The sequence below is a fragment of the Periplaneta americana genome, chromosome 4, assembly GCF_040183065.1.
Source record: "Periplaneta americana isolate PAMFEO1 chromosome 4, P.americana_PAMFEO1_priV1, whole genome shotgun sequence".
Taxonomy (NCBI): domain Eukaryota; kingdom Metazoa; phylum Arthropoda; class Insecta; order Blattodea; family Blattidae; genus Periplaneta; species Periplaneta americana.
This window is the reverse complement of record NC_091120.1, coordinates 25,264,696-25,285,472: the sequence shown is the minus strand read 5'-3', so window position 1 is coordinate 25,285,472 and position 20,777 is coordinate 25,264,696. Positions and strand designations below refer to the sequence as shown.

Here is a 20,777-nt window from a genome sequence, read left to right as displayed (position 1 = left end):
GATAAATTAAAATGCAAACATTAGAGATTCCATGCTAATTAGAAGCATCAATTTACAGTAAAACCAACGGCCAACTGAACAGACTTTAGAAATTATTTAAAAGTACAGTAAATGAATTTCACCTATGTAGTTATTTATAAACATTATTCTTTTATTATAAAAGTAAAACCAAATAATGTTTAAGGCAGACTGTTCATTCAAATCTTCATTTTTGTTTAAAGTTTTCTTTTCAGCAAAACCAAATATCATTCGGCATCAATATATTATAAAACCACCAATGTTTATTATTTTGTAATAAATGACAGAAATGAATTATGGAACAGAAGTTCTTATCGTATACTATATTCAATTTCTTTCTTTTTCCATACTCTTCCTATATTCGTTCCCTATTTTACATTCTATTTTGGTAGATATGGCATACAATTCCTCAAAGATGATAATATACACATACAATATAAGATTTGTTATTTATTAACTTTTATTCGTGTACAATTACTTTACAAAATCATAAAATAAACACTAGACATTATAAAGATTGTGGTATCTATGAACAGACTCTTTTGGTCAATATTACTAGATTTCTTCAAAGCAATCTTTAAGGCAAATGCCAGGCAATCTGCGACAAATCCTCGGCCTCATCTCATCTCACTACATCTCGCCAAAATATTGTAAGGTTGTAAAATTTTGACTATTTCAACATTTTAAAGCTTCAATGCTAATGTAAGATCTATGTAATACAATAAATGAAATGAAACAGCATTATATGAAGGAATTATTTCGTATCTTCTATACTGATGTAATAATGAAATGAACTGGAATGGTTCCCTCCCCCCACCCTTTTTTTTTTCGAGACAGAAAGAAAGAATCCCTAGAATTCCATTCCAATTTGCTCTGGTCCTTTTTGAGCCCAGGTATCGTCTATTCTACTCCTGTTACAAACACACTTAACATCTGATTATAACTGTCCTACTTATCTTTTACACCAAAATGACAAAAAAAAATCTTGTTTATATGATAAACAAGAAGAACAAGAAACGGTAAATATGGCATGTTTCACGAGTCGAAGTCAGAATAGGAGAAGAAATGTCAAACGGAAATTGAATACGGAGAGAAGTACGACAAGAATTCTATTCAACATCTACTTCAAGGATTTAGTAAAGAACTGTTTTCAGAACATCAAAGAGGTGAAAATAAGAGGAAGTAAGTGTGTAAAATTTGCAGACGACATAGCATTGTCACCAGAAGAGGAGACGATACTAAGGGATATGCTACTGTGCTACTGGAGCTAAATGACAGCTGTGAGCAGTACAGGGTAAAGATAAATGCAAACAAGGCAAAGACTATGGTTATCGAAAGAAAGATAAAGGAAGTAAACTTGCGAATTCGAAATGAGGCAGTGGAACAAGTGGACAGCTTCAAATACTTGGGGTGTACTAAAAGTAGTAACATGAGCTGCTGCCAGGAAGTCAAAAGGAGGATAGCAACGCCAAAGGAAGCTTTTAATAGGAAAAGGAGAATCTTCTGCAGACCTCTGGAAAAACAACTAAGGAAGAGACTAGTGAAGTGCTTTGTTTGGAGTATGGCATTGTATGGGGCAGAAATATAGACATTTCGACGAAGTGAAGAGAAACGATGAGAAGCATTTAAAATGTGAATATGGATATGAATGGAGCGTGTGAAGTGGACAGAATAAGAAATGAAGCTGTGTTGTAAAGAGTGGGTGAAGAAAGAATGATAGTGAAACTGATCAGGAAGAAAAAAAGGAATTGGTTGGGTCACTGGCTGAGAAGAAATTACCTACTGAAGGATGCACTGGAAGGGATGGTGAACGGGAGAAAAGTTAGGGGCAGAAGAAAATATCATATGATAGCATTACTATATAATATGGATTGTATGCAGAGACTGAAAGGAAGGCGGAAAATAGGAATGATTGGAGAATGCGGAGTTTGCAGTGAAAGACTTATCACTACTGGGGAGAACAGAATGAATGAATAAGCTTGAAACACGTATAATTCAACAATATGCCAGTTTATCTTGGAAATATTATACAGGTGTGTCTGATTAACAAAAGATATACCACAACATTTTATTGCAAAAAGAAAACTGTATGTGTATGCGTGGAGTGGGGGATTTCCACCAATATGCGAGTTCCTTGCAAGCCATTGCACAGTTAAAAACTGGAAACTTTTATAAAGATTACATCTTTAACAAATTACTACAACTAGAAGTTTATATGTACAATTTACTTCATTTTTATTTCTTATAGTCAATTTCCAGTAATTACAGCTCTGTGTGTTCAAAAATATCTTTTAAGTGTCTCCTTATACAGAGTGAACCATAAGTGATGTCATTAATTTCAAGGGGTTATTCTTTGCGATATTTCAAACAGGAGAGTTTAATACAACTTTGTTCGTTTTTACTTCCTTTCAGAGAAAGAAAAATATTTTATATGAAACATTTCATAGCATATGATAATAAATTACTGTCCTTTATATGTGCAGAAATTTGATCCAAACAAATGTAACTTTTCATTCTGCAAAGTAATTTTAAAACACGATGGACTGTGACAACTCTGTAAAATACTTAATATTTTAGGAGAAAAATTCGCTCTGGCGCCGGAGATCGAACCCGGGTCCTTGGTTCTACATACCAAGCGCTCTGAACACTGAGCTACAGCACCGGATCGAATTCTCCTCCTTCGATGTTTCCCTTTTGTGGCCTATGTAGAACCAAGGACCCGGATTCGATCCCCGGCACCAGAGTGAATTTTTCTTCTAAAATATTAAGTGTCAATATTACAGATAAATTCTGTAGGACAAATTAATATATATCTGTAATATTCTCTCAGCTAGCAGTGCATAATAACTGCGAATTCCCGGCCAACAAGTCACTCAGCTGAGTGCGCTCCTAGTATAATGGCAGTTGACATTGGATACACGTCAACATATATGCCTAACTTGGAGTCAGGCCACAAAGGGAAACATCGAAGGAGGAGAATTCGATCCGGTGCTGTGGATTGAATTCGGCGTAGCTCAGTGGTCAGAGCACTTGGTACATAGAACCAAGAACCCAGGTTCGATCCCCCGCGCTGGAGGGAATTTTTCTCCTAAAATATTAAGTGTCAATATTACAGATAAATTCTGTAGGACAAATTAATATGTATCTATAATAATAACTCTGTAAAAGTTATTGTCTGCAGCTCGCATATGCGAGGAATGAGTGAGACAACAAGAAATATAAGCATAATACAATTGCTTTTATTGATAGCTTAAGAAATTTGATTTCTTGTATGTAACTTTACCGGTTAGTAATTTAAAATTTAAAGTGGGAGAGAATTATTTCTAATTGGCTGAATAAAATGCGCCTAGTACGAAAAACGAAGATTTTTAATCATTAATTAGATTTGTATAATATAAAATAAGTTTTTCTTATTGCCTGTGTTCACTGAATATTTAATTAAAATTAAATTGAGAAGTTTAAAAATAATATTTTTTAATTTTGTTCGTTACTTTAACGTAAAATAAGCATATTGTATTCTTATTTTTTCCTTTAGAGTTTTAAAATTTTGTTTTTATAACGTGAAATAAACATTGTTTACGATCTGTAGAATATTCAATTGAAATGGGAGTGTAGAAATACGTATTTCTTAATCTTTTCCATTTAGTCTGAAATAAACGTGCCTTATTGTCTGTGTTCTCTGAACACTTAATTAAAATTAGGTTGTAGAGTTTATTTAACATGATATAAGCATTGTTCATTCTCTAATACAGTTTAAACACAAAACTTATTATACGGTACACCATCTGTATTTTTTCTTACGAGTTTAAAAACAACATACATGGCATGATGGCAATGACACAGGTAAAGGAGTTGTTCAAAACAACACAACTTAATATGTACTCTCAGCTGGTTGCAGCACGCAGCGTTGCAAGATCTCATAATTCATGTATTTTATAAAGGACGTTTTTTCTGGGAAACTAATCATATTCAAAACATAGAACAATGGTACCAATTGTCCTTGTACATACAGATCTCTCTGCTCACGTGTACCACGTCACTAAAGATGTCTACTAGAATAGTGGACAAAATGTTTGGTTGTATTACCAACAGACCACGACCCTCTAGCCCGAAAAATACCAATCCTAATGAAGCTGGCCGTGAAAGCCTACATTCTAGAATTTTTTATTATAATGTAATTGTAAGAAATTTGGTATAGATTTCGAGTCCCAAAGCTTTGAAACGAATATTAGGAAACATAATAACTTCTCTCTCTTCAGATCACTCCAACTATCAGAAAGCGCAGTTTCTTGGTTCTCCTCGTATCTCAGCGAACGTCAGCAGTGTGTTTGCATTGGAAGTCGAACTTCCTCATGGCGTATCATTGATTCTGGAATCCCACAGGGATCTGTTCTGTCACCACTACTATTCACTATTTACGTAAATGACATCCCCTCGACTCTACAGCACTGTAATCATCACCTTTATGCAGACGATTTACAAATCCATATCCATACAACCCCTGACTCACTCAATGACGCAATACAAAATCTTAATGAGAACCTTGAATCTATATCTGCATGGGCCAGAAAGTTTGGTTTGACTTTCAACGCAAGAAAATCACAAGCAATCCTAGTGGGACATCAACGTCTATTATGCAACATTACTCCTGCTCTTCCAGTCAAATTAAACAACACAATAATCCCTTTTGCTTCCTGTGTTAAAAACCTTGGAATTTACTTTGATACGCATTTAAAGTGGAATAACCAAGTAACCCATATTACCAAAAAAGTGCTTTTCATACTACATTCCTTAAATAGCAATCGAAAATTCCTTCCGCTATCACTCAAGAAAATACTAGTGGAAACACTAGTAATGCCCCACTTCGATTATTGTGATTTTCTACAGACTGACCTCAATGTCAACCAGTCGCAAAAATTACAACGTGTTCATAATTCTTGTGTTCACTTCGTCTGCGATGTCCGTCGCGCTGACCACATTACCCCATCCTTCTAAACTTTAAATTGGTTACGGCTTAACAAACGTAGAAATTTTCATTCTCTTGTTCTCCTTTTCCAAGTCATTCACACTTCTACACCTACCTACCTTGCCTCCCGTTTCAGTTACCTGTCATCCTATCATAATCTTTTTACCCGCCTCCAAAATAGCCGCATACTAGCCATACCAACACATAAGACATCATCGTATTCATCATCATACACAATCTCGCTCTCGCGCTTGTGGAATACCCTACCCAGTGACATCAGAGACTGTCGGAATTTAGTAGCGTTCAAAAGCAAGCTTATTAAGCATTTTCTTACTGCGCAGAGTAGGTTTAATTTTTACTTAATAATAAAAAAAAATGTTTCTCTCTTCTTAACTTTTACAATAAACTGTCTAGCTTTTATTAATCAGTTAATCTTTTAGTACTTCGATTTTTATTGTATTTGTAAATTTAACATTAATTGTAATTGTATTCTTAATATTGTAGTTGTAATCCCCTGGTAGAGGGGAAGAGAAGGCCTGATGGCCTTATCTCTAGCAGGTTAAATAAATAAATATAATAATAATATATGAGATCTTAGACTTTCAGAATGATTGTGTCCAGAAGCAAACACAATGAAAAAGTCTAAAATCCCATATAAGTTGAGAGCAACTTCTATCTGAATTCCATACACTTTCATGACCTGTATGTGGGATAGTTTCACTGAAAGCTTTCAGTCAGTCTATCGGTGACTGATTACTCTCCGACATGGTAATGAACTCATAGTGGATTACAGTCATGCCACCTTTACGCATGTTAAACCTTTCAAGCCAATAGAACATGAAATACTAAACAATATTTCATGAAAAAAAATATGATATAATTTGAAAGTTGTTATAGGGGGGACGGAAAGCAAGCAGCACATACATTGCAAGCATCACTCAGAAATTCCTATTTTGTTACTGACAACATTACCAACCTGTAATGGAATAGATTCGGAAACGGTTGCTGGTACATACTGCGGTGCAGGTTGTGCCAACTGGCGATATCGAAGCCTTGGGTCTTCCCATGTAGTTGTCTTGTTGAAGTAATTGATGTAATAACTAAAACAGAGTTAAATCATTGAAATATTAATTCAAAATGATTTATTATTTATTTACTAGTGGCGGGTTCTTTACTGCTGTCGTCCACACCTGTGGAGTAACGGTTAGCACGTCTGGCTGCGAAACCAGGTGGAACGGGTTCGAATCCCGGTCGGGGCAAGTTACCTGGTTGAGGTTTTTTCCGGGGTTTTCCCTCAACCTAATGCGAGCAAATGCTGGGTAACTTTCGGTGCTGGACTCCGGACTCATTACACCGGCATTATCACCTTCATATCATTCAGATGCCAAATAACCTAGATGTTGATACAGTGTCATAAAATAACCCAATAAAAAAATATAAAATAAAATTTACTGCTGTCATTTACCAATACAAAGCCAGTTGTGTAGACCAATTCACCGACAGAGTCATAGCAGGCTGGTCTATGCTACATCCACGAGATAAGATGAGATGATGGAGATTTGTTGGAATGCCAGAGGGGAACTGGAGCTAGTGGGGAAAATCCCTGTGTTACCTGGACCACGAGCTTGTCCAACACAAGTCATAAATTGAGGTATACACTGAGGATCGAACCAGGGCCCACACAATTTTGAGTCTACCACTGTAACCACTGGGCCATCATGGCAACTATATTAACTGAAAATAGCTTTTATGAAATTATATAAGCCTATTTGTGACATAAATTTACTAAAAATGTTAAATACAGTAGAACTTGGTTATAGTGACGTCGTTTTGTGTGACACCTCGCCTATAACGTCAAATATTCTGTAGTCCCAACTAATTCCCCTTAAGACATATGCTTTTCTACCTTGCTTAATACGACAAATGTATATGCATCTACCTCGTATATAGGCCTAACGTCATTTTCAACCTCAGTTTGGAATACAATTTTCTAAGAACCAAAGTATTTTAAGAAATATTTTGCTGAAATCTGGCAAATTCACTACTGTCACCTTCTATCATTGACCTCTGGAATGCAGGCAGATTCCCCATCCCATTGTAACCTGCCCGAATTCATGTGGTATTAATGGTACCTGCATGCGGTCAGTTTCAACAGGAAGTTTTCACTAAGTGCACGCAATTTAACGCAGTATGGCCATTAAAAGAAGTGAGTGACACTTTAGAAGCGATTAGAATTGTGAACATTTCTATGAAGCTACAGGAGGGAGTATGAAGCTAGGAGAGGGAGCAGTGAAATTGCAACTGAAATAATGAACATAGAATTTAATTTACAAAGTGTATATTGGGCAAGTAGGAGACAACAGAGTAAAATGACTGATTACTTCACTCCTCAGTAAATAAGTTTGGTGAGTAATGAACAAACTGTTTTAATACAGAATACTGTATTTATAATTGTACATGTATTTTGTTGTGTTCATGATATGCTTCAAAGTGAATACATAAATCTAAAATAAGACTAATTATGTTTATTATTTTTCATTTTCCACCTCACTAGACTGATAATATGAATCTCGGTTACTACGACACTCGTTTATAACAACATAATTTTCAAGGTCCCTTGAATGTCCTTATAATCAAGTTCTACTGTATTTAACCACACCCTATACCAGCTTCCAAAGCATCATTATACCACAACCTAGAATAAACAGTCACGAAGCTCAATACATAGGAAATATGCATCCGTAGATAGTTGCTAATCACTAGGATCACTACTATCGCCTCATCACAGACAATGCGAAATAGTACCTGCACAGTCTACTGTTCCTAGTACCCTCATCAACTCAAGCTTCGTGACTGTATGTACTAGACTGTGATTATACTATCTCTAGGCAATGCTTCGTACACTTCTCACAATTTACAATGTCGGTATTGTTTACTGCTTCCAAAGCTTTATTATCGTATTTTGTACTCTGAAATAATAATAATAATAATAATAATAATAATAATAATAATAATAATAATAATAATAGTGGTATCTGTTGGTACACTAAAACTTTCATAATATGGTAGGAAATGATACATATTGCAAACAAAGGACCTGGAAAATAATGTCAATAATAATAAATTGAAGGAGTGAGAATTATATAGTCCTAAGCCACACAGACAAAATTTTACATGAGAGCGTATTAAAGGTTCAGAATCCAATGCTCTTAGGTGCGGTATTATAATTTCTTTGGTGTGTACTTTAGTAATGTTCATAATATTTTACTCATAAATTCCTCATATGTGTAACAAATGAATTCGCATAAAAAACCATTTTTGTTAAAAGTGTGGCTTTGGACTATCTCATTCTCATCCCTTCAACTGTCAAAAAGGGAGCCTAACTCTGTTAACTGCCTAGGGGCCATAGGTCTCTGTGTCAGGGCCTGTACACTATAATTCTTTAGTAAAACTGGAACAACTGGATAATACGCACGGCAGACCAATATCGATAGTCGACTCTACTCGCTGGCCACTAGTCACCGGGCTGTACCGAGCCGTATCAAACAAAATATAATCGAAATGGTGGTAGTCAAATTCGCGACTATATTCTTAAATAATTCACTCCATTAGTCAAGTTCAAGGTTTTATGTAGTACAACGGCGGTTTTTTGAATGCATTAAATGAAAATGAAGATGTAATAAGATAATAAACTAGGTTATCACAAGGAAATTAACAGGAAAAAAGATGTGTTTCACGGAATACAATTAAAATGACGGAAAGTAAATTTCCGGTTAATGTTCGCCAAAGCGTAAAGTACGTAATTATGACGGCGTTGCTGTTTTATTTCTGGCCTATAGAAAAATACCTAGCCTTTTACGAAAAAAAAATTTAAGGACCATGAAATTATTCACCGCTTTCATTATAGGCCTATTATTTTTTAACAATATTACGAATCAAAAACTGTCATATTATATAATTTTAACTACTACATGGACGAACCAAATCAAGCTAACCTAACCTAACCTAACCTAACCAAAGCTAACCTAACCTAACCAAAGCTAACCTAACCTAACCTAACCAAAGCTAAGCTAACCTAACCAAAACTAATCTAACCTAACCAAAGCTAATTTAACCTAACCTAAGCTAACCTAACCAAAGCTAACCTAACCTAACCTAACCTAACCAAAGCTAAGCTAACCTAACCAAAACTAATCTAACCTAACGAAAGCTAATTTAAGCTAACCTAACCTAATCTAAGCTAAGCTAAGCTAACCTAACATAACATAACCTTCGTAAATGCAAGGCCTGTAACCGGAGCAAGAAGGGATCTCAATCATTTAATCTGCAAGTACACGCAAAAATAAATTCAAGTAAGGATCACGCTCCCACTGCATGAGAGGTCCGCGCATGCGCTACAGCAAAACTGTTTCTGTCCCGAGCCTCTCATCTAAGGCACTCGTCATAATTTACTCGCAATATTTACGCAAATACACATTGTCGCTAACAGTGGTGCTATCTCTCAATAATGTTCAGAACGAAGGAGGTAGACAGAGAGAGAAAAAATTTCTCCCGCCAACTACGCCACACACCAACGTCACGTTCTTATGTTGGTGACATTGTGTATTTACTTAAATTTGGTGCTAAACGTAACGGCACGGTTCAAAGTGACCGTGCTAATTCTCCAGTATAGCGGTAAAACTGTATGCATAATAGTAGGCCTATAGCAAGATAATCTATGTTGACAAAAGCAATGATGAGAAGCGAACCCTATATATTGCATGTATTCCTCATTTAAGTGAGACATAATTCTCTTGATTTTGGTGCTCATGGGACATCTTCTAAGAGGACTACAGACCAACTCCAACATCACCAATAAAGGGAAATTCTTAAAAACATTTTGAAGGATTCAGTACATACATTACACAATCACCTATTTAAAAATTTCTAATTTCTCATACATATAAATTATTAACAACTTATTATTATTATTACCACTTCTTCTTTTATATCTTTTTAAATTGTTCATAACTTCTGGTATGTTTCTTTATTTAATAGGTTATTTTACAACACTTTATCAACATCTTAGGTTATTTAGCGTCTGAATGAGATGATGGTGATAATGCTGCTGAAATGAGTTCAGGGTCCAGCATCGAAAGTTACGGTACCCAGAATTTGGGTTGAGAGAAAACCCCGGAAAAAGCCTCAACCAGGTAACTTACCCCGACTGGGAATCGAACCCGAGCCACCTGGTTTCGCGACCAGACGCGCTAACCGTTACTCCACAGGTGTGGACTCTGTTTCATTATCCTGGACCTATATGGTCATCTTATTTTTCTGTAAGACAGGCTCCTTATGAAATAAATAAAAAAAATATGACAAATGAGAAAATAGATGCCGTAACTAAAGACGCAAATTTAAAGCAATTTACCAAGATCTTCAGATTTAATTACTCAATTTTTATTACAAGTAATAAAGATTATATTCAAATTTAAAAAAAAATGATAAATTCTTTTATTTTTCCCACGTGATTTAAGAAATATCAGACTGATTATGGCACTGAATTTGTAATAGCCTTCAAATTATTGGTGTTTCATTTCATTTGAATAGCATACGCAATAGGAGTGACAGTATTTCTTTAGTGTTGCATTACCACGTTAAGGTACAAATGTATTTACATCCTTTGGTTCTAGTTGAGTCATATGTATCGTATACAAAAAAAGAATTGCGTGTCGACAACAATTTCACACCGAAAATAAAGATTGAAAGTTACTGTGAAATTGGTGTCTAGAGAAGAGGTGCAGGCAGACGGGATTGCTTGAGCATGGTGGAAAACGTAGGTGACAAGGAGGGGCAGCACACACATCTCATTTCCGTCTGTTTCCTTACTGATCACAGAGAAAAAGCGAGTTTCTGTAAGGTCGAATGTGACAGGGTAGGTTAAGTTAGTTTAAACTTTTGGTATGTCTTGGAAGAAAGGGCACATTCTTAGACAATTGTAAGTACGAGTATACGCAGGATATACCAAAAGCCTAACGATTAATTAATTCGATCTTACAAAAACTCGCTTTTGCTCTGTAATTTGTAATGAAACTCACGGAAATGAGATGTATGGGCTGCCCCTCCCTGCCGCCTATCCCTTCAACCTCGATGGAGCGATCATCTGTCTGCACCTCTCTGCTGGCCCCTACTTTCACAGCAACTTTTCATCCTTATTTTGGAGAGAAATTGGCACTCAATGTTTGTTTAGTTTACAATACATATGATTCGATTAGAAGTCAAGTACGTAAATACATTTGTACCTTAAATTGGTAACGCACCTGTGAAAAAATGTAATCATTTTTTTAACTACTAACATTTTCTTTACTTAAAAAAATTTTAAGGAAAGAAAGAAACCTTCCACCTAGCCTATGTTAAAAGTGAAGTAAAAAATTAGGCCTACCAGACGCAAAACTAAATTGTTACAATATGCAGAAAATCAACCAGTGCAAACCATTGTATCCATACAGATTCAGCTCACCCTTATTAAGCCTAAGAAAGATCAACATTAAAGTAACATTAGGCCTACAACAAAAACAAACTTTTCTAAATTATAAAAGCTAATATATTAACATAATGATTTAGACACACTAATTAATAACACTTTTTATACTTGAACAGTCTCTAACATTAGAATATTATGACAATAATATAAATTCTTTATTTTGACAATTCGATTGCTATAAAAACTATGCTACCATAAAACGCAGTGTCAGAGTAGCAAATGATTGACTTCGTCTCAATTCTCCAAATACACTTATGCGAATATATGTCGTATTCACACTTATATCTCAGTTTTATGAACTTACAATCTTCCTGTACGGTGATCATATTTACGATCCCACCCTGGTGGAAGGGGACCACCAGTATCACGGTTGTCTGCCATTTTTAAATCGTTTAAACGATGTTGACGTCTTTCAAGGCCACTTTAATCAACCCTTCGTAAAGCATAGATGCCGCAACATTAACTAGTGGCGCTAGTGACAAAATCGATCGATGAAGTCAGATATCAGAAAAAAAAACGGAAAAACATTCTTAAAGTCAGCAGAACATCTGAAAAGTACTTCACTTATAAAATAATTGCTGCTTTTGCATTGTCGTTCCTGATTTTTCAGGCATTAGTGACAAATGCAGAGTTTTACAATGGGGGTGCCACGATGGGTACAATTTGTTCATGTTGTTCTGTTTCCCAGTGTAGCAGCATTCTCACAATTTTTAAATCGTTTTCAGTGTCCACTGTAAAACATTAAGAATAACAAATTTAAATACAAAACACAATATTAATCGCATTATGTACAGATAGTCCATGTGCCGCTACATATCTGAAATCTGACCCATCGCATTGTTGCGATGAAAGATTTTAATATTTTATGGTTTTAATTACTTTCAGTTAAACCATGTAAAGTATAATATACTGGTATTCTAAATAATATCAAAATATGTAATTAATTAATATTTAACAGAAAGTACTGTTCTTTGATGATAATATACGAGTGAAGATCTATTGTGGTTTATGGCGTATGGAGGGAATTAAAGCTTGTAAGTGTAGGTCATACACAGGTTTGTAAGTCTCTATATAGTTACATGACAGCTCATATTCTTTTAAAACAAAATGAACCTGCTGTATGTTAACATTATAAAATTACTGATTAAATACCTGCAATTTAAAGAGTCCGTTTGGTTAGAAAAATGTAATTATTCGACTTTAAAATTAGGAATTTATTTTATGTTAAATATTTTCTCCTTCCATTGTTTATATCGTATTCTTTGAAGTTGATATCGTATTCTTTGAAGTAATTTCAAAACAATCCATTGTTGATTAACTTTCTGAACTATAAACAGTTTTCATCATTTCATTTCGTCATTGTGACAAAGTATATTATTCATCATGGAAGATGGAATAAACTATAAAAAACTGAAATCCAGACAAAAAAACTCAGGTAAACAAACATTTGATGTGAATTTTCGAGTATTATACCGCTGTGATACGTGACATAATTTGTCATCTTATAGCAAGGGAACTCTGGTTCGTACAGTCTATTTATATGGAAATTAGTTTCAGTTAGCCTACTATGAGGACAGGCATTGAATTCTGTAATACTTTTTATAATACCTGGTTGATGATTAGTTCGATTTTTTCATACAAGAACCATGTGGAGGTAAATAAACATTTAATAATTCTATGAAAATTATATTACGCTGTCGCCTTAATGCTGTTGTCTATACAGAGTCCTCCACGCTACAGCACACACTGCGAATCGCAGTCTGCGATCTCTCTGATACAGTAGCAAGTGTTTCTGTTCATTATTTATGTTCAGTATAATATTTTCATTTTCATCTCATTTATTAGGCTATAGACCTATTCCATAGATCTTACATTAGCATTGAACAAGTCAAAATTTTACAAGATTACCATTTTTTGACGAGATGAAGTGAGGTGAGACCGAGGATTCGCCACAGATTACCTGGCATTTGCCTTATGGTTGAGGAAAACCTAGGAAAAAACGCAACCGGGTAATCAGACCAAATGGGGATCTAACCCAAGCCCGAGAGCAGTTCCGGATCAATAGGCTAGCGAGTCTCCCGACTGAGCTACATTGGTGGTTCTACAATATATATATATATATATATATATATATATATATATATATATATATATATAGACACACACATAGTACATAGCAATCGATTCAATTATCTGAATATTTTTCTTATCTGGAATTCAATGCAATACAGTATACAAATTACGTGTGCTTAGGTGGGAAGCTATGCCATTCTTTTTATGTTGCTGTTATAAACAGTAATGAACAGTATAGCTACAGGAAAAAGAAACTTGCAACACATTACTTTGAAAGTTTATTTATTTATTTATTTCATCCACTCAACAATGTAATTACAGAGTAGAGAAAAGTGAAAAGTTAGATCTATTATTATATTTAGTGAACAAATGGGGTATCTTTATTATTATAAATTTGGAAAAAGAAAGCCCAGCCCAAAAACGATGTAACTATAGTTATATATAATCCAGTCTATGTTCTTTTCCTGCTTTATTTCGTTTCTCCCCCATGCACATCAGGATATCAGAATACAAGCAGTGTGAGTGTGCACTATTGGCAGCATTGCCTACTATGTAAGATTGGTACAATTTGAACGTATATACAAATAGCAAAATAACATTTGACAGCTTATATTTTTATCCAATTGTTGTGTGCATGCATTATTGGCGGTGCTCGGATAGCTAGAGATCCATCCGGCGGTTCAGTGCAGACATTTGCAATGGGCGAGCGAAATGACATTGCGGACTTGCCTAGTTTAATAGCTGAACAGCGTCGATTGTTATTGGAGGAGTCTGTCATATTGGATGTTCTTAAAAAAGTGCGGGATGAAATGCACAAGTTGCAGGTGAGTTTTTAATAAAAACAGGGCTATTTGAAGTCATTAATTTTATGTTATATGTTTGGGTTGTAATGACCCTGTTAGGTTAGGTTAAGTTATATTACATTTTAATACGTAAGTAGCCTATACATTCTTGAAAAAATTGGTAATTTATTGTTTTTTTATTTTTATTTTACGATGCTGTATCAACATCTAGGAATTTGTTGTAGAAGGGCCTTGTTTTTACTTTCGATTACTTGATTTTACTTACAAATTCTATTTTGTCTGTTCAGGGTAACTTATGTTTATTCAATTACGTAAGTTTTGTCTAATTACCTACTGGGATTGTATGAAAGCACAATATCACCATGATCGCAATGCCAATTGTTGTAATTATATTTTTTGAAAGAAAGACCATGTACCTTTATTATTAGGCCTAGCCTACAACATTCAATAATGCCGGTACATTACATGGATATTGTGCTTTTCTGCATCCTTTCACCCCTAAGCCATACATCAAGTATTGCTCGGTTGATAAATTATATTATTCAACATAGGCACAATGTATAATAAAGTTCGAGGTTTACAGAATCAGTTAATTTATCATTCCCCCCCTCTAACTGGTACATTCAGTGGCGTAGAATAACGTATCAATTTTATATTTTATTTGTTTTATGAAAAAAATAGATCGAACAGTTGCAGCTTGATAGCATGATAATGGCAGAAGATGGGAACAAAAATGTGAAGCCTAGCAACACAGAAGCTAAGCAGAATAAGTCTGCAATCGATATGGATTCTGCAGAAGTTGTTAATCAAGAAAAACTGGACCTCAATGTTACATCTTCCTTGAGCAGTAAGTACCCTAATTTTCAACGGTAATGCATAGTTTTTATTAATGAAATCAGTATGCCGAATTGGATGCCACAGGGTCCTTGTATAGTAATGTAATGAGAGAAATCCGAAACTTTGTAGGACAAAAGTATTATTTCCATTGAAGTTAGTTTTAGTCTTCAAAATTGTTTGAACTATATCGGTATCTGAATGCTAAAACTGCTAGATACCATTTATGCAAAAGAGAGTGAGAGAAAGGGAGAGAGAATGAAAGAGAGTGTGCAGAAAATAGCATTGTTGAGTCTGATGAATTTTTATTACTTACTTTGTCGATACCTCTGATTGAAGTTCTAGCTGATATACACATGTAGGCTATTTATTACCAGGCAGTACATCTCACTTGACGATGTGTCAGAGAAAGAACAAATTGTTTCTGAAGTCTGACTTGTGTAGGTCTAATATGTTACTAGTTAGTGATTTAATGTAATGGATCGAAAAGGAACTGACCATACTACCCCATTATCTCCTGACTTAGTTGCCTCCTGAGTGATGCTTTATTGTTGTCACTTAGGAGATTCAAACATGTTTTCGGACAATTTACTAAACAACTTTGCTTGGGATATTAAATTTTCAGTTACTTGACTTCCGATTTGTGATTCAGATGCTATCTTTGTTCCAAAATAACCTCGGTATCTCTCATTAAATTTGGTGACACAAATACAGGCCTAAATACTAAACCGAACTTGTATGGTTTCATCATTGTTTCTTCAATTTTCTTGATACTGTTTTAACCTGGTAATACTAATCCTAATTGGTGGTTTTGTGCACAAATCAGGAAAAATCACTAAGTTAACTTTAAAATTATTTTCATTGTAACAGTAGTATAGGCCTAACTTACATGTAGGACAGATTCCTCTAAATAAACAAAAGTACCGCCAAATTCTTTAAGTTTCAGGACTTTAATACTACCTAGGTTAAAAATAATTTATACCTAAAATAGCATCAAAATGACAATAGAAGAAAAAGCACTGATCCAATATGAAAAACTTATTAGATTACCAGGAAACAATTGGCATTCATACAGTCCTCTCTGTAGATTGAAAACTCAAAAAAGTTTCATATCCATTGTTCAAGAATTAAAACAGAAAATCAATATCCCGAATTTAAAAGAAAACCTACAAATTAAACCAAACCCTTTAACTCTATTAAATATAGAATATAATCTAAATTTAACAGAAGAAATAATAAAATCAAAAGTAAACACTGAAATACTAAAACAATTGTCTTTAGAGACAATTAATATTAGGTACCCTCCACAAAACTGGCTTCATTTATACACTGACGGATCCTTGATCTCCAGAGAACAAGGTGCCGGTGCAGGTGTTACATGCTGTCTCTTCTCACTTTATAGATCTCTTGGGTATGGAACAACAAGTTTTGATGGAGAAATCATTGCAATAAGTGAAAGTCTCAGGAATCTTCTATGCCACATCAATAAATTTAGGAATGCAATTATATTGTCAGACTCCAAAGCAGCTATTCTATCAATAGTCTCTAAACACACACCTTCATCTCAAACAGCAGAAATAACTAAAATGCTCTCTCAATTAATGTCACTCAATAAAAGAATTGTATTCCAATGGATACCATTCCATTGTGGAATCCTGGGAAACGAGAATGCGGATGCTTTAGCAAAGAAGGGCAGCACTGCTACTTACAGACCTGTTACTAAATCTATGTATTACTTTGTGAAAAGATTTATTAAATCTACATACTTAGACTTCAACAAACAAAATTTGATAATACAATCTCAAGGGAAAAAATGGAACTCTCTGCATCAAAATCCACAGTTAATTCCCGATTTATCACGAAAATCCTCTGTAGCTGCATTTAGATTGGCAACAGGCCATGATTGTTTGGCCAAACACCTACATAGAATTGGAATATATCAGTCCCCTAACTGCCCATTGTGCAACTCAAACCAAGAAATGGATTCGGAACACCTCAAAATCTGTGCTTCAGTGGCTGGCCATGATAATATCTTTGAAAAATATTGGAGTGCGAGACGTCAAATGACTTTATTGTCAAACGCCTGGCATTAGAAAACAACAACATATCTAAAATAATAGAGTACCGTATCTGATTCTAGTTTAAAATTAAACATTTCATAGCCTCAAACAAATTTACAATAAAAACTAAAATTTCAACTAAAAACAAAACATTTTTAACTACTTTAACCAAAAATATTCACTTATATTCATTGTACAGAGGGAGGGGGTGCGTAAGTAGGTATACAGTAATACAATGTAGTTTTATTAAGTACAAATGAGAATTACATACCACTTGAAGTTACACGACATCAATTTAACTGCTTGATCGATCTCTTATTGATTGTAGTCCTCATTTGTACCTAATAAAACTATATTGTATTACTGTATTCTTATGCACCATCTTGTATAAACACAGATGCTGGCACAAATTTTACCAAATCAAATTTCCATTCATTAATGACATTTCTTACTGCGAAAAAATAAAATAAGCAAGAATAAAACTTATTAAATAAGTAATACAAAAAACAACGAACCAATAATAAAAATAAAATTAAAAAAAAAGTAAAATTTTAAATATATAATAGCTATAAAAATCTCTTAAGATCAAAGCAACTTTTCAAATTGTAACTTTTAGACCATAATTAAGATAATCATTGTCCCAATATTTATAATGTGTTGTAGTTTTGAATATAAGTGATAATCAGCACCAACTAAAAAGTATTTGAGGAAATACAGTAGCATGCAAATTAATCCGAACAACGTAATTACTTATGCAAAAACACTCAAACGGGATAAAAAAAGGATCTAAGACATACCTCAGTAATCTATGTGGCCTCCCTTGTTCCTAATAACAGATCTGAGAAGATTTGGCATGGATTCCACTAATTTCCCACAAATATTCTTCATTTCTTCATCGCGAAACCATACACCAACGAGGGCAGAAATCATCTTCTCCTTTGTAGAACAATCCATTTTTTGCATTCTTCTTTTGCAAATTGACTACAAGTTCTCAATGGGGTTGATGTCGGGTGAGTTGCCGGGCCAGGGGAGTACCTGAATATTCTTCTTGTTGAAGAATTCTGTAGTTTTTCGAGACGTATGGCATGGTGCCAGGTCTTGTTGGAACACACCTTTTCCATCCAGAAATGATTTTTGCAGCTGGGGTACGATTCTGGTTTCCAATAAGTGAATATATTTGTCAGAATTCATCATTCCCTTGATAGGTATTAATGCTCCAGGCCCTTCATGTGTAAAACAACCCCAAAACATTACTTTAGGGGAGTATTTGGGTGCTTGTTGGAGATGAGCTGCTGTTACTTTTTCGGATCCTTTCCGTACGTAAGAAACACGGTGGCCATGGACCTTGAAATGAGACTCATCGGAAAAAAAGTACATTCTTCCAGTCATTCACTGTCCAGTGTTTATGTAATTTTGCCCACATTAAGCGTTTTTTGCACATAACAGGGGTTAGCAGTTGCTTCTTAATAGGCTTACGAGCCCTTCGTCCAGCTTCCAAAAGCCTACGCCGCACTGTTGTGACGTGAATATTCGCCCCAGTGGTAGCCATTAACTCGCGGGTTAAGTCGACAACAATTAGTCTAGGATTTAATTTACTTTTCCTGACAATTAAACGATCATCTGCAGGTGAAGTCTTCCTTTTCCGGCCACAGTTTCCTTTTTTCTGGGGTGTGATGGACCCAGTCTCCCTGTATCGTTTTATGATCGAATTAACAATAGCCAAACCGATGTGACATTCTGCAGCAATTTGCCTCTGTGTCATAGAAGAATGCTCTGCTAATGTTATAATTTTAGACCGTTTTCGTGGAGTTGTATCCATTTGTGAAGACGACAGAATGTACACAGGATTGCAGTATTAAGTCTTCAACACAACTGAAATGCTTATAAGTACAAAACGACAGGCAAAATGTCACATATTATAAAAAAATAATGACAGACCTTCAACAATGGAATTACACGTACTACAGTTGTCAATTTAAGAGGTATGAGCAGCTGTGAGGCCAACAATGACAGAAAATGTAAAAATATGTCGTGTTCGGATTAATTTGCACGCTACTGTATACTATATAGCAATAAGTAATTGAACCAAAGATGTTGATAAAGCATCGTAAAATAACCTACGGGGAAAAAAAAGAAAAAAGTAATTGATGCCAACGCAATTTGGAAAGAAGCAGTTCCGTCAAAGCCACCACACAATGCCTTGATTCTGATAGTTTCGATATTACATACTCGTATATCGACAAGCCAATAGAAAAATTATACAGTCGTGTTGTTATCTTTTACAGGCATGGTCCAAGGCAAGTTTTTTGCTGAAGAGGAAGACGAGGATGAGGAAGAGGACGAGGAGGAAGACGACAATGATAGTCAAACACCTGTTCGTGAGGAGTTCATTTTGTCATTGTAATATTATAAAGAAGAACATAAAAGTGTTACCATATAGACGATAATATGACTCCCTGGTCCATAACATTTTATGGCAATAACTTTGACTGTGTTTAAACCTTTCTTTGTAAATGACATCAAATTGAAATCTGTACAAATGTGAAGAATAATATACTGTATTTAATAAAAGTCATTCTTTCATGTACAATGACTTAATTCATTATTAAAAGCTCGAAGAAACTAGCGCACAGTCTGATGATTTTGGAAGTGAATGTGTAAGGGATTTTTTGTGGAGATGGAGTTGAGTATTTAGGGATTTGATATATGTTTTAAAAACAGAATTCTTCGAAATTGTAGTAAATTACGTTTGGAATGAGAGGTGCGTCGTAATGGAGGTGAATATGTGGTGATTTCTAGAAATGTAGGAATAAAAAACACGATTATGATGTGTGAAATACACATACCGTAATTTGTATTAATGGAATAAGAACTAAAAATAGTAAAACGAAACAAGTAATAATGAAATAAATACACCGTCTTTATAATGTGATTTCGTTTATATATCCACCATTACAATAGGTCTAGCTTGTCATAGACAGTGTCATTAAACAAAAAAATCATCAGCCTTTCCCAATGCTTGAAAATCCCTGAACTCAACTTCTGTCACCCAAATCTTCTCGTAGACCACCAGGATAGAGACCTTGACATCTTCTAAGCTAAGGTAACCTAAACTAATGTAAACTTTTGGTTAATCTTTACAATAGCGTTACCAAAGGAAGGTGAATTAGCAAGAAAGGGCACATTCTTAGACAATTTTGAGTATATGCAAAGCGTACCAAAAGCCTAAACTAACCTAACTGCCACACATTTCCGTACCTCTCTTCTGACCTCCACTTTCACAGCAACATCCGACTCTTATTTTTGATGTGAAATTGATGTCATCACTCATTTTTTTTATTATGATACGTATGACTCGACTAGAAGCTAAGGATATAAATACACCTTACCTTGTCGTGGTAACGCTATAGTACAGAAATATCCTAAGCTAACCAAACATAATTAATATTTGAGGAGAAAAATTCGCTCCGGCGCCGGGGATCGAACCCGGGTCCTTGGTT

The 20,777-nt window shown here is 34.8% G+C and overlaps 2 protein-coding genes across 5 annotated transcripts in view; one reads left to right on the top strand and one right to left on the bottom strand.

The window, feature by feature from the left end:
* LOC138697623 (uncharacterized) overlaps positions 1 to 11,966 on the bottom strand; it is a 55,572-nt gene extending 43,606 nt beyond the window's left edge. For all 4 annotated transcript variants that reach the window (XM_069823026.1, XM_069823028.1, XM_069823029.1 and 1 more), the window contains exons 1-2: positions 11,812 to 11,966; positions 5,961 to 6,084 (exon numbers count right to left, since the gene is read on the bottom strand). In XM_069823026.1, the coding sequence (XP_069679127.1) occupies positions 5,961 to 6,084; positions 11,812 to 11,888 (201 nt within the window). In that variant the 5' untranslated portion in view covers positions 11,889 to 11,966. The remainder of the gene's footprint in view (positions 1 to 5,960; positions 6,085 to 11,811) is intronic.
* A 2,017-nt stretch (positions 11,967 to 13,983) lies between these two features.
* On the top strand, positions 13,984 to 19,903 carry LOC138697625 (snRNA-activating protein complex subunit 5-like). Its single transcript, XM_069823030.1, has 3 exons — positions 13,984 to 14,404; positions 15,065 to 15,230; positions 19,563 to 19,903. Exons 1-3 carry the CDS (start codon positions 14,279 to 14,281, stop codon positions 19,679 to 19,681), a joined length of 411 nt encoding a protein of 136 aa, XP_069679131.1. The 5' UTR covers positions 13,984 to 14,278; the 3' UTR covers positions 19,682 to 19,903.
* The last annotated feature ends 874 nt before the right edge of the window (positions 19,904 to 20,777 follow it).

Bases quoted from the DNA above. Each gene is read 5' to 3' on its own strand.
- LOC138697625 (XM_069823030.1), top strand. From the start codon at position 14,279: ATGGGCGAGCGAAATGACATTGCGGACTTGCCTAGTTTAATAGCTGAA. The intron at 14,405-15,064 runs GTGAGTTTTTAA...TGAAAAAAATAG, and splicing joins ATGAAATGCACAAGTTGCAG to ATCGAACAGTTGCAGCTTGA. The intron at 15,231-19,562 runs GTAAGTACCCTA...TATCTTTTACAG, and splicing joins TGTTACATCTTCCTTGAGCA to GCATGGTCCAAGGCAAGTTT.